At 37.4% G+C, this 18442-nt stretch overlaps 1 protein-coding gene across 1 annotated transcript in view; it reads left to right on the forward strand.

Moving 5' to 3' along the window:
* The window catches only part of FCHSD2 (FCH and double SH3 domains 2), a 317324-nt gene that overhangs the window by 274505 nt on the left and 24377 nt on the right, over positions 1 to 18442 (forward strand). The window contains exons 12-13 of the mRNA XM_036860366.1: positions 635 to 739; positions 13049 to 13210. Coding sequence (XP_036716261.1) covers positions 635 to 739; positions 13049 to 13210 — 267 coding nt within the window. The remainder of the gene's footprint in view (positions 1 to 634; positions 740 to 13048; positions 13211 to 18442) is intronic.

Consider the following 18442-nt stretch of genomic DNA (forward strand, 5'->3'; position numbering starts at 1 on the left):
GGTTTTTTTTTTTTTTAACATCTTTATTGGAGTGTAATTGCTTTACAATGGTGTGTTAGTTTCTGCTGTATAACAAAATGAATCAGCTATACATATACATATATCCCCATATCTCCTCCCTGTTGCATCTCTATCCCACCCCTCTAGGTGGTCACAAAGCACCGAGCTGATTTCCCTGTGCTATGCAGCTGCTTCCCACTAGCTATCTATTTTACATTTGGTAGTGTATATATGTCCATGCCACTCTCTCACTTCGTCCCAGCTTACCCTTCCCCCTCCCCGTGTCCTCAAGTCCATTCTCTTCGTCTGCGTCTTTATTCCTGTCCTGCCCCTAGGTTCTTCAGAACCTTTTTTTTAGATTCCATATATATGTGTTAGCATATGGTATTAGTTTTTCCTTTCTGACTTAACTTCACTCTGTATGACAGTCTCTAGGTCCATCCACCTCACTACAAATAACTCGGTTTTCAGAGGTTGTTAAATTATCAAATAAATAAATGAAAACAAAGGTTAAAAAGGGAATCATGGTCACTTGTCACTAAAGTCTTTAAAATTATCTAGATATTCTAGTCACTTTAAGAAAAAAAAAGAGAAAAATAGAAAACAATCATCATTTTCCTATTTTCTTTAATAGGTTCTAGATGATCTGGAATGTCATGGAGTTGCAGTTTCAGAACAAGGCCGAACAGAGTTGGAACAGAAAATAGATGAAGCTAGAGAAAATATTCGTAAAGCAGAGGTGAGGTGGCAGCTAATTGTGGCATTTTGCCCAGCTCCAGCAATGTCACAGCCGTGATGTGGACCTTTAGAATTCAGTTTCTATACACTGATTAATTTGAAGATTGATTCACCATCTGTGTCCAGAGTATTCTTTTTGAGTGCCTGTTTCATACAAGGTAGTACACATAACAAAAAGACACTGAACCCATTATGAAGAGTTTACCATCATGAAACATTAAATAACAAAAGAATTAAGTCACAATAAAGGTATTAATTTTAAAGTTTTCACAAGTTACGTAATAAATCAGTCAGCATAGTATAGAAATTGATACATGTAAGTTCAGTGCCTAGAAAAGTCTCCCCCCATATGAAAGGTTCACTGGATCCAGGGGCATAAGCTGACTTTTTAAGAATAGAGAAGAGTTGGTTAAGCAGACAAGGCAAAAAAACGTTACAGCAGTGGATTTTAATCTTTTGTGGAGTCATGGGACCCTTTGAGGATTATATGAAAGTGTGAAACCCTCTCTACCACAAAAAAATGTACATTTTATGTATAGTATTCAGAAGTTCATGTACCCTAGGCTAATATTCCATGACCTAGAGGGGGAGAAGTTGAGATGGAAAGAAAAGTTATTTGCAAAGGAGGAAGATATAAGATGTAGTTTGGCAGTTGGATTTGATTAGCATGGAGGATTTTTGTAAAGAAATGTGGTAGAAAGTAAGGAAAGTCATTGTGGTTAAGACCAGTTCATGAAGGACCTGTGCACACTTGTATTTAGTTATCTATCCAATGCAACATAGTGAAGGGATGTGGAAGTAGACATTAAAAAAACACTGCGACTGTCCAGCCTTCAACGAGAATATGTTCTTGTTAGGAAGGCTTAAAGAATGCCCAAGATAACTAAGACTGTAAAGCATAAGTGCCAAGGAGTGGTCCACACGAGTATACTTAACACTTAAGGAACCCAAAGGACACAGAGGTCACTATGGGAGGAGTTGTTAGGACAGGTAACACAAAGAGATAGGAGTTAAGATGGATATTGACAGATGAAAAGGGGATAGCAGAGACTTATGCCATGCAACCTCAAGAGGCAGAACTTGAACTGAAAGAAGAAGGTAGGAAGGAGGCAGATTTGAGCTTGCTACTGGGAAATACTTTCTAACAGATCTGCCCAATGGCAAAATAAGCTGCCCTAAGATATAGTGCAGCACTCACTATAAGTGTATAAGAAGACTCTATACAAGAAATTCTTGTATTGTTTTGAGCATTAATCTAAGCTAGTGATCTTCAAATACGCTTTCAGATCTCTAGAGGTTTTGAGGCAGTATTTCAGTGATGGGGGCGGGGCAAGGAGTGGGGGTTGGTAGTAAGTGGAGAGGCAGCATCAGCAAAGACAGGGAATACGAGCAAGTTTCTGGCACAGCCCCATGGAAGTGGTCTGAACCAGAAGAGGCTTGCTATCTTGCTATCTGGTCTAGAGAAGCCCCAGTAACCCCAGCTCACCTTCATTCCTGGCACATGATCCACAGCCTCCATAGTGAAGAGAGCAGAGTGAACAATAAATAGCCATTTTCCTCACTGAACTCAGGGTCATGGCTAAACCGCTGCCCTAGGGTGCTGGCCAAGCACGTTGGCAGGCTCTTGCCTAGTTTGAGAAACGTTGGCTTGTGTAGAAGAACTTTTCTTGTTCGTTTCTCCAGACTCTGCGTGAAGCCAGTTTCAGAGCCTTGACAGAACAGGACAAGTCTCAGAAGTTTTCTGAAGGGTGTGTTCTCTCTTGTATTTTCCATTTCCAGACTTCATCCATGGTGTCACTGTCTGGTACCCTACCTCCACCATGCCCTTCAGTAGTAGCAGTAGTAGGTATCAATCACACAAAGTCTGCATTTAGGCTGAATGACCTGTTACTTCCATGAATGTGCTAAACTGCCCTCTGTTTGTTAGCTTAAAGCTAAAAATATGAAGTGAGAGTCCCACAACAGAATGTCTCATCTCTCCTAATACTAGTATTTAAGTCTGCAGTCTCAAAGGTAATTTTCTTACCAAAAATATGCAATATTCTAGAAACCGTGATGCTAGATCCGTTATCTCAGTTTTGAATATCTGTGAAATATAGTTAATCCTACTGCTATCTTAAAGCAATCTCTTACTTGATTTTCCACTTATCAGTTACAAAAAATAACCCAGCTAAAATTAGATGGCAAATATGAGGGTAGTATTAGAGTATTATTTACAAGATTGTCATAATGAAATTTTTGCATAGACTAGACCACAAGAGCCTTCAGAGGAATTGAAAGTAATGGTTTCAATAGATTCCCTTTTTTTTTTTCTGCCTGTGTATCATTTGTATTGGATTTTCTCTTTCCATTCAATAGTTATTATAAATACTTACACAAAAGAGAGAAAACTAGTTAAAATTCCATTATATCCTTTGTGTTTGGTTTTTAACTCCTACAACATGAATGCTACCCTCCCTTGTTGATTAATCTGCTTTATCCAGTCTTTTCTATAATGTGTTTCCATTCAGTGTTGCTAATTAGAATAGAAACCTTTGTGGCACTCAGTAATAGATTAAAGAAATTTTTCCAGTCATAAGAAATTGAAAATGTAAATGGCCTGTGCTTTTCCAAAGAATAGGAATAGTATACTGTTTCCAAAGAATAGTATAATAGAAGTTATATAGTGATTAATTAATTATTGGCTGGTTAATTTGGGGACAGACTCACTAATTCATTAGTTTACCAAACACTTAATGAGTATCTGCTGCGTGCCAGATACTGATGAATATACTAGATATACATTGATGAACAACCTATTGTTATATTGTTATGATCTCTACGATTATCACAAGAATATTTGTACTAGCTGTGCTACTCTTTGCAGCCCCTGACTAATTTAAGAATTGGAATGAGGCAATAACTGCTTAAATTAAACTTTAATAACAATTTTCTTAACCAATTCAACCTAAACTTAATTCAAATTTAGGTATTTGAATTTTTTGAAATGCCTTTTGTCATACAGATACACACACATTCTTGATCTGACATATCATACCTATTTTTAAGGTAGCTTGCCAAGAAACCAAGAGTTTTAAATGCCCTTTTTGGAAGCTGTACATGACTTATGTTTCAGGATACAATTATTTTTTGGTGTGTTTAAATTGTACCTTTATTTGGGTTGAGGGCAGTTTTTTCTCTTTTTTAACAGTGAAATGTTTAACACAAAGAGGAGGAAGTTAATGTAAGAAGTCAAAGATACCCGGAAATTTTTAATGACATTTTATACATGTTAGGTATTAAGGTCTGCAGGAGGAACTATAAACTATATGACTCTTTCTCCAAGATATTAACTAAATTTTATGATCTGAATTGAATGTTCATTTGAAAGCCAAAATACATGGTATCAAATGAATTAACAAAACCAAAAATAAAATCACTTCTTGTCTATATAAACACATTTTAATAGATACCATTTTTTAAAATTATCATCTCATAAGTTTCTCTTGTACATGAGGAATTCAAAATTACAATGTCACTGTTGTACTCAATGACTCAAAAATGGTAAGACCCTTGCCATAATGCTATAAGAGAAGTCTAAAAACCTCAGCTGCATAAAATGTGAGGCCTCATTACTACAAGGTTAATGAAATGCTAAGGGTGACCCTGCTATAAAAACAAAATTTCCAATCATATTATATCCAAATTTATATTACCTCCAGACTTGTTATTGTGGGGTTTCACTGTACTCTTATAATGTAGTGTGTTAGTAGACCTCTTAACTAATCACTTTCTTCAATTTTTATTGTGAAAATTTTCAAACATATAAAAAAGATGAAGAATAAATATATATTTTCCAATATGCTAAATTCAACTATTAATATTTTGCAATATTAAATATGTGTTTATTTCTATACTATAAAATGGAAGTTAAGTTTAAAGGTCTGATTATAGTCTGTATTTTAGGCAAGAATACTTTATAAATGATGCTGTGTTTTTCATCACAGTATGGTTTTATCAAGTTTTCTCACTACTGATGCTAAGAATAGTCACTTTCAATTCAGGTGGCACTACCAAATCCTTCTACTGTTAAAGTTCTTTTTTCTTTTTCCATTGCAATTAACAAGTACTAGTCACCTCCAGGGACAGCAAATGAGTATTTTTCTCCCTTTCTTAAGTATTATTACTATGTCATGGAATTTTAAAAATCAACTTTATTAAGGTATAATATACATAAAATAAAATGTAACCATTTCAAGTAAACACTTTAATGTGCTTTGATAAATGCACACCCCTAAATATCCACTGCCACAATCAAGATATAAAATATTTCTATCACCCCAAAAAGTTCTTTTGTGACCAGGCAACAACTGATCTACTTTCTGTCATATAGGTTAGTTCAACTCCAACAACATGAATATTAGATCACTTGATATTGTCCTACATGTCGCATGTAAAGATCACCCCACACACTTTTATCCAGCCTTATTTTTTATCATAATCTCAGTTTGATGAGTTATTATGTATTCAAGTTCACTAATCTTTTCTTCTGTAGTGTATAACCTGCTATTAAGGCTATCCTGTGAATTGTGATTTCAGATATTACATTTTTAGCTCTATGAATTCTATTTGGTTCTTTATATCTTCCAGTTCACTCCTATTTATCTTCATGTTGTCCTTTAAATCCTTAAGTATGTTTATAATAGTGACAAAGTCCTCATCTACTCATTCCATCATATCTGTGATTTCTGGCTCTCTTTCTATTGACTGATGTTTCCTTTGGTTATGGCTCATATTTTTCTGCTATTCAAATACTTAGTACTATTTTTTACTGAATACTAGAAATTGTGACTGTTTGGCTGTTGAGTTTCTGGATTCTCTTTTCTTATTTTAAAGCCTGTTGAGTTTTGTTTGGGCAGCCAGCTCAGTTTGATCTGTTCAAGGCCTGTTTTTAAGCTTTGGGTTGGTTTAGAGTAGCCTTTCCAGTAGGGTTAATTTAGCCTTATTACTAATGAATTTCCTTTCTGCAGTTTCTTCTTTCGCCATGAGTATCCAACAAGTTCTCTGGTCTCTCAACTCTGGCTGGATGGAACTGCAACATCTTTCAGCCCTATACAATCTCTGGGAGTTTTTCAGTTCACAGCTCCACGGTAGATGTTCTTTCCCCAGTACTTATTCTTTACGTCTCCTCATGGAGTCCCACCTTATGTATTCTCAATTTATTATAGATTTGTATTCATTTAATCTATTTTCAGAATTACAGTTGTCCTTCTTTAAGCCCACTATTGTCTAAATTTGGCCATTGAGAGTCCATTTAAGCTGACTTCTGTGTCCTTTTGACATTACTCCCGCTAGTCTCTGAACATTTTTTGCTTTCTAGCACAACAAGCTATCTTAGGCTCACCTTGTATTTTCCCTGCCCAGACTTAGAATTAGCCTTTTCTCCAAGAAGCTCTGCTTTCTTTTAATATAGAATAGTATTTAGACACCAAAGTCTAGGCTGTGAAGGTGCTTATTGTTATGGGTATCATTTATTTCTTGGCCCTTCCTTTGTTGTTAGAGCTAGGAATTTTTTTAAAATCATGAGTTCATATTGATATTTTCAATTCAAATTTAAAATTGGAAAGATTTTATTAAACTTCTTTATTTTATATTTATATCTTTTTATCTTATATTGAAATTTTTAGTTCCTAATAATATTATACGATATTTTATTTGCCTTATCCTACATCTATATTAAACGGTTTCAAAATTACAATGCAAATATTATTAATAGTAAATTACTGAGTGAAATTTAAGATTTCTTTGAATGTAGACTATATCTCTACAAGGCTTCTGATAATAAGGGGCTAGCTTATATCCTCTTTTAGATAACAATTATTAATAAGGGTAAAAATATTTAAAATACCTATTTGATAAAACTGGAAAATGACCCAAAGCATATAAAATCTAGAGGGGAAAAGACTCTTCAAAGAATGGGACTATACCTGGTGACATTTACATTTTACAGCTCTTTGTGAGGGGCTGTACAACTAAGATTCAAGCAGAGAAGGGCTTCCCTGCTGGCGCAGTGGTTAAGAATCTGCCTGCCAATGCAGGAGACACGGGTTTGAGCCCTGTCCCGGGAAGATCCCACATGCTGCGGAGCAACTACGCTCGTGTGCCACAACTACTGAGGCTGTGCTCTAGCGCCTGTGAGCCACAACTCCTGAACCCCGCACACCTAGAGCCCCTGCTCCACAAGAAGAGAAGCCACTGCAGTGAGAAGCCCATGCACTGCAACAAAGAGTAGCCCCTGCACCCAGCACCGAATACCCAACACAGCCAAAAATAAATAAATTTATTTATTTATTTATTTTAAAAAATTCAAGCAGAGAGCCTAAGTCTTACTGGCTTGAGCTTGGATGTTGGAGAGTTCTCAAATTTGCATATAAATAACCATCCAAATCCTTGCCTAAACCTAAATAGACATGTGCAGCAGAAACTCCAAGGAACTTGGCAAGAAACAACAGCTAGAAGGCAAAAAAACTGAGCAGAAATTTCAGCTGTTGCTCACCACAGGGAAGCAACACTAATCTTTAGAAAACTGGAGTGATTATATTAATATCAGACAAAATAGACAGCAGGATAAGAAATTTTAAGAGGGATGATTCATAATGATTAAAAATAAGGTCATTTCATCAAGAAGACATAACAGTCCTAGACGTGTTTGTAACTAATAGTAGAGTTACACAATAGATGGAGTAAAAAACTGATAGAACTGAACAAAGAAATAGACAAATCTGCAATTGTAGTTGGAGACTTCAACCTTCCTTTCAGTAGTTGAAAGAACAAGGAGCTAGAAAATCAGTAATATAGAAGACTTGAATAACACTATTAGCCAACTTTACCTAAATGACATTTATAGAATACTCCACCCCACAGGAGTAGAATATATGTTCTTTTAAAGTAGACATGGAGGAATTCCCTGGTGGTCCAGTGGTTAGGACTCTGCACTTTCACTGCTGAGGGCCTGGGTTCAATCCCTGGTCAGGGAACTAAGCTCCCACAAGCCACACGGTGTGGCCAATAAATAAATAAATAAAAATAAATAAAGTGGACATGGAATATTTAGCAAGGCCATATACTATACCACAAACCAGTGTCAGTAAGTTTAAAAGAATAGATACCATGCAGAGTATATTCTCCGACCTATCAGAATTAAATTAGAAACCAATAACAGAAAGATATCTGGAAAATCCCCAGATATTTGGGAATTAAATTATTTAAATACAATAATTTGTTGCTGACTTTAAAAAAACCACCCAGCTTAATGGCAGAAACAGCAACGATTTTTTATCTTTCATCATCTGGGTGTTGTCTGTGCAGTTCTTCTGCAGGTTTTTCCTATGATTACTCTAAGAGCTGCATTCAGCTAGAGGGCTGGGCCTTTTTTCCATATGGTCCTCCATCCTCAAATAGGCTAAACAGGGCTTCCTCACATGGTAGAGGCACATACCAAGAAATCAAGTCCTAGTTGCACTCTTATCAAGCCTGTGCTTTTATCAGATTTGCATATGTTCCATTGTCCAAAGAAAATCATATGGACAAGCCCAGAATCAATGTGGGAGGGGACTACATGGAGACTCCCATGTTTCATTGGGAATAACCTTTTACCAGAATTGATATGACCTTGGTTAAATCATTTTTCTCATCTATAAAATAGAGTTTATAATATCCATTCTCAGAATTGTGTGGATTAAATGAAATAGTATAATCATATAGTACCTAGGACAAATGATAAAAGTTGTTTGGGGTGGGTTTTTTTTTAAGATACCAAAGGTAATTTAGAGTGGCAAATATTGGGTTGGCCAAAAAGTTCATTTGGGATTTTCGTAACATAAAATGCTGAACGAACTTTTTGGCCAACCCAATAACTATTCTCTACCATTATTCATTTCCTACTATATGCAGAGACCTAAATAGTAGGGTTACAAATAGACACAGTTCTTATCCTTAGAGAAATGATATTTTGAAGATAAGTTAATTAAGCCCAAATTAGATTTACAGACTTTATAACTGTCAAAAAGTTTCCTGGGGCTTCCCTGGTGGTGCAGTGGTTGAGAATCCTCCTGCCAATGCAGGGGACATGGGTTCAAGCCCTGGTCCGGGAAGATCCCACATGCCGCCGAGCAACTAAGCCCGTGCGCCACAACTACTGAGCCTGTGCTCTAGAGCCCGTGAGCCACAACTGCTGAAGCCTGCGCACCTAGAGCCCGTGCTCTGCAACAAGAGAAGCCACCGCAATGAGAAGCTCACACACCGCAACAAAGAGTAGCCCCCGCTCGCGGCAACTAGAGAAAGCCCGCGCGCAGCAACGAAGACCCAACGCAGCCAAAAATAAATAAATAAATAAATAAAATTTATTTAAAAAAAAAAAACTTTCCTAAACTCAAGTATGGCATGACACTTGGATATGCTTACGTTCAATTTTACATTAAAGTTGGTTGACAGTGTTAATACACCAAGTTTATATATCTTAAAAGATCTGACTTTTTAAAACATCATTTTAAAAAGCTCTGTCTTGGGCTTCCCTGATGGCGCAGTGGTTGAGAATCCGCCTGCCAATGCAGGGGACACGGGTTCGAGCCGTGGTCCAGGAAGATGCCACATGCCGTGGAGCAGCTAAGCCCATGTGCCACAACTACTGAAGCCTGCACACCTAGAGCCTGTGCTCCACACCAACAGAAGCCACCCCAGTGAGAAGCCCGCGCACCACAACAAGGAGTGACCCCCCCCTCGCCGCAACTTGGGGGACCCACATGCAGCAACAAAGACCCAACGCAGCCAAAAATAAATAAATAAATAAAAATCTCTCTCTTTTTATAAGTTCTAAAAATGATTTGGTCAAGCAGTATCTTTAATGTCATCAAGTTTCAGAGAGCTGTGCTCCCGAATTTTAATCAATTGGCAGATCATCAAAATTCACTTGAAAATGCTGGAAAATTCTGCTTTTAAATAGTTGTTAAAATATAAACAGTTGGAACTCTAAAGGAAAGCTAGCACTGTTTATTTGGGAACTGCAGTCTAAAAATCTAAGTTTGCAAATACCATGTTCCTCAATTGTTTGGTAAAGTACTGACAAAAATAAATCTTATGAAAACTAGATTACTTGGATTTGAGAAAACAGAGTATACTTCTCTCTCTCTCTGTCTCTCTGTCTCTCTCTGTTTTCTTTGTTTCTTTACTTCAGCAGTTAAATGACTTACATTTATAATTTCCAAGAAGAGGTTTGTTGGTTCACTTATTTTTCAAAAACATTTCATTGCATATATTAGTTTAAAATGCATACTAGAATGGTGCTGAGACAACTGGATATCCACATGCAGAAGAATGAAGTTGGACCCCTACCTCACACCATATAAAAAAATAAACTCAACTCAAAATGATCAAACACCCAAATGTAACAGCTAAAGCTATAAAACTATTTTAAGAAACATAGGGATAAATCTTTGTGACCTTGGATTAATTTCTTAGATAAGACCCCAAAAGCCCAAGCAACAAAAGAAAAAAATAGATAAATTGGACTTAATCAAAATGTTTAAACTTTTATGCTTCACAAGACACTATCAAGAAGTGAAAGACCCACATAATGGGAAAAAAAATATTTGCAAATCATGTATTTGATAGGGGACTTTGATCTAGAATACATCAAAAACTTACAATAAAAAGACAAAGGCAAAATAAAAACAGTAAAAAGACAGCCCAATTTAAACATGGACAAAGGTTCTGAGTAGACATTTCTCCAAAGAAGATATATAATGATCAGTAAGCACGTGAAAAGATGACATCATCGTTAGTCATCAAGGAAATACAAATCAAAACCACAGTGAGATACCACTTCACACCCACTAGGATGGCTAGAATCAAAAAGGGCAGACATTAACAAGTGTTTGCCAGGATGTGAAGAAATGGTAACCCTCACCCTGCTGGTGTGATTGTTAAATGAGGTCGCTGCTTTGAAAAACAATCTGACATTTCCCCAAATGGTTAAACATACAATTACTTTATGACTAAGCAATTCCAGTCCTAGGTATATAGCCACGTGAAATGAAAACATATGTCCACGCTAGAACTTGTATACTAATGTTTGTAGCAACATTATTCATATTAGCTGAAAAGTTGAAACAACCCATCACCTGACAAATGGATAAACAAAATGTGTTCTACCCACAGTATCCATAAAAACCAATGAAATACTGATACATGTTACAGCATGGATGAACTTCAACATTATGCTAAGTAAAAGAAGCCAGACACAAAACACCATATATTGTATGGTTCTATTTATATTAAATGTTCAGAATAGGCAAATCTATAGAGAGAGAGGGTAGATTAGTGGTCCCAGAGGCTACAGGGAATAAGTGATAGGGGAGCAATAGCTAAAGGATATGGGGTTTTTTTTGGAGATGATTAAAATGTTCTAAAATTGTGGTGACACTACTATATTTTAAATGGATAACCAACAAGGACCTACTGTATACCACAGGGAACTCTGCTCAATATTATGTAACAACCTAAATGGGAAAAGAATTTGAAAAAGAATAGATACATGTATATGAATAACTGAATCACTTTGCTGTACACCTGAAACTATCACAAACATTGTTAATCAACTATACTCCAATAGAAAAAAGTTTAAAAAAAAATAAAATTGTGATAATTGGACATATCTGTGAATATACTGTAAGCCAATTGTATTATACACTTTAAATGGGTGAATTGTATGATATGTGCACTTCATCTCAGTAAAGTTGTTACCAAAAAAAATTATTAGAAGAATAAGATTTTTACAAGACCGTTTACCAAATAGTGTGCCTGCAAGCAAAAAACTTTATATAAAGGTCTATATGATATCCAAAACCATTGAATTGTATACTTGAAAATGACTAAGATGGTGAATTTTATGTAATATGAATTTATCTCTTTGTGTGTGGCCACACCATGCCGCATGTGGGATCTTAGTTCCCCAACCAGGGATCGAACCCGTGTCCCCTGCAGTGGAAGGGCAGAATCTTAACCACTGGACCACCAGGGAAGTCCCTTTATCTCATTTTAAAATCTTAGGAATACAATATAAATTCAGCAATGAGAGCTCAGTGAAACAAGTCAGATCTCAGATCCTTTTTGATACCAACTCCCTCAGCAGAGAATCCAGAGAGTGATCAAAATCGCATACCAGAAGGGCTCAGTGAGCATACTTGTTTGTCCAAGATGTCCACAGAAGGCCATCAAGTGAAGGTCCTCAAAATTATCTCTGTGGAGCCTTCAAATGTTGAAGGAAGAGACAACCACTCTAATATGAGGAAGAATGAAGCTGAGTTTACTACTTGCTAAAACAAAAGAGAATGATACTTACAAAATATAATCTTTCTGACAAAGTAGAACCAATGCAAAGGGTTTAGAGAAGTGTGGATTTCAGGGATTGGCAGATTTTCAAAACTGGGCATGTATTACAGACTAGCTTTTAACTGGTGTGTAGGGATTGATGGACTATTGGAAGCAGGAGTGGAAGCTTAACTGCTGATGATTACCCGAGTGAGGCTGTGGGTGACTGGCTGCCTTGCACAAGCTTGGGGCTGTCACAGATTGGCTGACTCAGAGGCATGGCTATTGGAGTAAAGCAGTTACTGTTTGATTGGGACAGGTTTAAACTAATTCTATGATTACTTGCTTATGGCTTGGAACAAGAGCCAAAGAACAGACAGTGTTTCCTTTTCTTGAATTTGGAGCACAGGAACTTTTTATTCTCAGTATCTTCTGTTTCTGACAGCTGCGTCATAATTTAATATAAAATCTGTACTCAGTAGGCAGTCAGGAATTGTGGAAGTTTTTAAGCAAGGAAGTGACTGATGAGATCATTCGTAGACTTGTAAAAGATGGATTATAGAGGAGAAGAGAAAGTCCAGGAAATGGGTTAGAAGGCTGTTGAAAATGCTAAATTTTGGGATGTTCTGAGGCATAGCCTTATTAAAAGGAAAGGAAAGCAGACTTTATGGTGCATTAACATCTTCCTTTTCATAAGTTATATTTGATGTAACTTGTCAAAATGCAAGTGTGCCTTTTGCCATTGTCAGCAAGCTCTGATTCCTGTTCTTGTGTTCCCTTCCCTCTTCCCTTCTTCCCCTGTTCCTCTCTCCCTCTCGCCAAGTGAAAAATTAACATCTATGCCAAGGAAGAATTGCTAGTGAACATCAAGATTGTTCTAATTAATAAATCAGGAATAACTTAAAAACAATCAATTTGAGGAAAAAAATGCTCTGATTTCTGACCATTTTCTTGGTTTTCTTAGATAATTAAGTTGAAAGCGGAAGCCCGGCTGGACCTACTAAAGCAGATTGGTGTTTCCGTGGACACATGGCTAAAGAGTGCAATGAACCAAGTGATGGAAGAACTGGAAAATGAGCGATGGGCCCGCCTTCCTGCAGTGACCAATAATGGAACGTTACACTCGGTACGGTTTCTCTTGGATAAGATGGGCTGACTTCACTGGAGGATACTATTCTTTGACTATGTAGCCAAACTTGATAATAGCCAAAATTTTAAAGAAAAAATAATGGTTTTGCTAATGGTTTGGGGTTTTTTCCTTTAGTCTATCACTAATTGAGTTAAATTTAGTGCAGGAAAGAAAGAGAGAAGAAAAAAATAGTGCTTTTTTTAAAATGTGCAGTGAAAAGTATGTTATTACTAGTAGGTTTATCATTATACCACTCATGAAGTAGATATGTTTCTTGTCTGGAGGTAGCAGGATAAAAATTTTAGTCTGATGTTTCTAAAGTTTTCAGAGGTCTTCCCAGGGTAATGAAAATAAACATCCAGGGAGTTGTAAACAATCGTAAAGAAGGGAAAGGAACAGTCTGTGGCTTAGTCTGTTTAGTTCACAAGGGCTGTCACATTCTGCTCACAGTATCTTTCATCAGGGAGACAGTGCTGCAGGTATGGTTTTACAGACAAAGCCAGAACTCAAGCTTAAGTTTTCTTCCTCCAAATCCAGGGCTTTTTCCACTCTGATGTCATCCAGTTCAACCTTAGTTTTTCATCCTGGAGATCTGAGTATCAGAAAAGTTCAGTGATTTGCCTGATACTACATAGGTAGATGTATAATGCCTCCCTGGTCAAACTAAAGTATTTTCTGCTGCTTTCTCCCTACCCATTATTCTCTCTCATCCAGTTTATTTCCATATGGCATTTATTACAATCTATACTTGTCTTCTTCTTTTCTTTTGTTTATTGTCTGTCTTCTCTCGAATGTAATTTCCATGCCTACCTGGTTCACTGCTCTGCACAGCAAAGTACCTGGCACATGGTAGGTACTCAATAAATGTCTGTTGAAGGACAGAGAATGAATTGATAGATAGCTGGAATAGTAGCAAACTAAAAGCTAGAACTCTAATCTCCTGACTTTCCACTGTATCCATAGTGCCTCTTCATTGTTTGTGCCTTTCAGATAAAAGGAATCCTTGCTAGAGAAATTGGCCAAAGTTTAAGAACATTCCTGGAAGTTTTGTCAGTTTTTTCACATAGCATTCTGATTTTCTAATGAGAATACACTTGCGTATTTAAAAAGGATTGTGTGTGGGTGTGCATATTAAGGAAAAACAATCTATTGAAGGTTTATTTTTATTTCACTATTAATGGTAATCTAACTGGGGGAAATAAGCACATATCACCCACATAACTTTGGGGTTAGAAGAACTTGCCCTGTTTCTAGTACAGCAGAGTTGCTCTGTCTCATGGAATGTCTCTTACTGTTGCATCTTTTAAAAGTCACAATTTCCATCTAATTCAGGTTATTCTATTGAACAGAACTTATGACGATAGCAAATTCCAGGCACATTCGTGCTTTTGGCTTCTTCAGCAGTACTGTTGGCAACCAATCAAACACATGATTTTCCTCAGACTAGCTCCTTTTCTAACTAAATCAACTGGGTAGGCACTTATCACTTATGTGCCTACTTCCTGGGCAAATTGGAGATGACTTGGTCTTTCTCCTCAAAGAGCTTACAAGCTGGTAGAGCAGACAGATTTTTATGGATCTTAACAATACATGGCAGTGTATGACTGAGCTATTGTGTAGCAAACTCGAAATTGCTAACTCCTAACTCATCAACACACCTTGGAAAAAGTCTGGGTTTCAGAGATTCTAAGATCCCTTCCAGCTCCAAAATCTCATGATTTTGTGAAATGCTATCAGAAAAGCTTAATATACCTCATTTTATTGCACTTCACAAATAATTGCATTTTTTAATGAAGTGAAGGTTTCCTTTTTCATTATTATTATATTTGTTATGGTGATCTGTGATCAGTGATCTGTGATGTTACTACTGTAGTGTTTTGGGGCACCATGAATCTCACCCATTGGGATACTTAATTGATAAATGTTGTGTGTGTTCTGACTACTCCCCCAACCAGCCATTCCTCTGTCTCTCTCCCTCTTCTCTGGCCTCCCTATTCCCTGAGATGCAACAATATTGAAATTAGGCCAGTTAATAACCTACAAAGTGTTCAAGTGAAAGGGAGAGTTGCAAGATGCAACAATATTGAAATTAGGCCAGTTAATAACCTACAAAGTGTTCAAGTGAAAGGGAGAGTTGCACATCTCTCAATTTAAATCAAAAGCTAGAAATGATTAAGCTTAGTGAGGAAGGCATGTTGAAAACCAAGATAGGCCAAAAGCTAGACCTCTTGAGCCAAACAGTTAGCCATGTTGTGAATGCAAAGGAAAAGTTCTTGAGGGAAATTAGAAGTGCTACTCCAGTGAATACATGAATGATAAGAAAGCAAAAAAGCCTTACTGCTGGTAGGGAAGAAGTTTTAGAGGTCTGGATAGATGATCAAACCAGCCACAACATCCCCTTAAGCCAAAGCCTTAATCCAGAGCAAGGCCCTAACTCTGTTCAATTCTATGGAGGCTGAAAGAGGTGAGGAAGCTGCAAAAGAAAAGTTGGAAGCGAGCAGAGGTTGGTTCATGAGGTTTAAAGAGAGAAACAGTCCCATAATATAAAAGTGCAAGGTGAAGCAGCAAGTGCTGATGTGGAAGCTACAACAAGTTATCCAGAAGATCTAGCTAAGACCATTAATGAAGGTGGCTGCACTAAACAATAGATTTTCGGTGTAGGCACAATAGCCTTATCGTGGGAAAAGATGCCATCTAGGACTTTCATAGTTAGAGATAAGTCAATGCCTGGCTTCAAAACTTCAAAGGACAGGCTCACTGTCTTGTTAGGGGCTAACGAAGCTAATGATTTTAAGTTGAAGCCAGTGCTCATTTACCATTCTGAAAATCCTAGGGCCCTTAAGAATTACGCTAAATCTACTCTGCTTATTCTCTATAAATGTAACAATAAAGCCTGGATGACAGTGTATCTGTTTACAACATGGTTTTCTGAATATTTTAAGCCCACTGTTAAGATCTACTACTCAGAAAAAAAGATTCCTTTCAAAATATTACTGCTCATTGACAATGCACCTGGTCACCCAAGAGCTCTGATGGAGATGTACAGTGAGACTCATGTTGTTTTCATGCCTGCTAACACAATATCCCTTCTGTAGCCCATGGATCAAGGAGTAATTTTGATGTTCAAGTCTTATGATTTAAGATATACATTTCATAAGTCTATAGTTGCCATAGATAGTGATTCCTTTGAAGGATCTAGGCAAAGTAAACTGAAAACCTTTTGGAAAAGATTCACCGTTCTAAATGCTATTTAGAACATTCATGATTCATGGGAAGAGGTCAAAATTTCAGTATGAGCAGGACTTTGGAAGAGGTTGATTCCAACCCTCATGGATGACTTTGAGGGATTCAGGAATTCAGTGGAGGAAGTAACTGCAGATGTGGTGGAAATAGCAAGAGAACTAAAATTAGAAGTGGAGCCTGAAGATGTGACTGAATTGCTGCAATCTCATGATAAAATTTCAATGGATAAAGAGTTGCTTCTTACGGATGAGCAAAAAAAGTGGTTTCTTGGGACTTCCCTGGTGGCACAGTGGTTAAGAATCCGTCTGCCAGTGCAGGGGACACAGGTTTCAATCCTGGTCCAGGAAGATCCCACATGCCGTGGAGCATATAAGCCCGTGCGCCACAACTACTGAGGCTGCGCTCTAGAGCCCGCATGCCGCAACTACTGAGCCTGCGCACCCTAGAGCCCGCATGCCGCAACTACTGAGCCTGTGTGCTGCAGCTACTGGAGCCCGCGTCTAGAGCCCCTGCTCCGCAACAAGAGAAGCCACCACAATGAGAAGCCCACACACCGCAACGAAGAGTAGCCCCTGCTCGCCACAACTAGAGAAAGCCCGTGCGCAGCAATGAAGACCCAACGCAGCCAAAAAAATAAATTAATTAAATTAAATTAAATTATTTTTAAAAAGTGGTTTCTTGAGATGGAATCTATTCCTGGTGAAGATGTTGTAGATTGTTGATATGACAACAAAAGATTTAGACTATTGCATGAACTTAGTTGATAAATCAGGGTTTGAGAGGTTTGCCTCCAGTTTTGAAAGAGGTTCTACTGTGGGTGAAATGCTATGAAATAGCACTGCATGCTACAGAGAAATCGTTCATGAGAGGAAGAGTCAATGAATGCAGCAAACTTCAGTGCTGTCTTATTTTAAGAAACTGCCACAGCCACCCCAGCACTCAGCAACCACCACCCTGATTGGTCAGCATCCATCAACATCGAGGCAAGACCCTCCACCAGCAAAAAGATTACGACTCGCTGAAGACTCAGATGATGGTTAGCATTTTTTGGCAATAAAGTATTTCTTAAGGTATGTAAATTTTTTTAGACATAATGGTATTGCATGCTTAATAACTACAGTATAGTGTAAACATAACTTTTATGTGCACTGGGAAACCAAAAAATTCGTGTGACTCACTTTATTGTGATAATCTCTTTACTGCGGTGGTCTGGAACCAAACCCATAATATCTCCAAGGTATGCCTATACCAGCTAGAAAAATAGGAGAGAAGTTTGCCTCATGAAGGAAATGTCATTAAAGATAATCCTTGAAGAATTTTAACAGGAGATAAAGACAGGCTTCTGAGTATGAAGGAAGGAAACGAAGGAGATGTCCCTAGTATAGTGTCTGGCAGTGAGTAGTACAGTCTAGTTGTAAGTGTTGAATAAATTGGGTATTTTTGACAACTTTCGCAAAACAGCAGCTCATCTAGAGACATGTCATCCTCTGTGAAAGGAGCATTTTGCAATCCCATTCCACTCTTTCTTCCCTCTAGTCACTCTTACGGAGCCTGTGTCTTCCCACTTTCGGCTGAGGGATATAACAATATAAATAAAGGAAAAGTGTAGGCATAAAATAGTTTAATGAAGTCCCAATATTTATTTAACCTGATTTTAAATGACAGCCCTGAAATAATTTAGAGGGATTTGTATCTCTTCATACTGACAGCTGGCTGGCGAGGGGCAGGGAGCATAAATACACATTCTGAGGGCCAAATTATTTCTTCCATTATAGGTGCCAACAAAAGCATTAGTCATCAGGTTTAGAATTCCCTTCCATCTGGAAAACATGGTTAATAGTACTGTTAGACATTACTAGTGTAAAGTGCCCTATAGAAGATAAATGTTTTTAAAATATAGAGTCTGTTTACCTTATAGAATAAGGATAGAACTATATTTACTCGAGTATTAACTCTTTGCCTTCTGTATTAAGCTGTGGTACAGGA

Source organism: Balaenoptera musculus, chromosome 8 (genome assembly GCF_009873245.2).
Source record: "Balaenoptera musculus isolate JJ_BM4_2016_0621 chromosome 8, mBalMus1.pri.v3, whole genome shotgun sequence".
Lineage (NCBI taxonomy): Eukaryota > Metazoa > Chordata > Mammalia > Artiodactyla > Balaenopteridae > Balaenoptera > Balaenoptera musculus.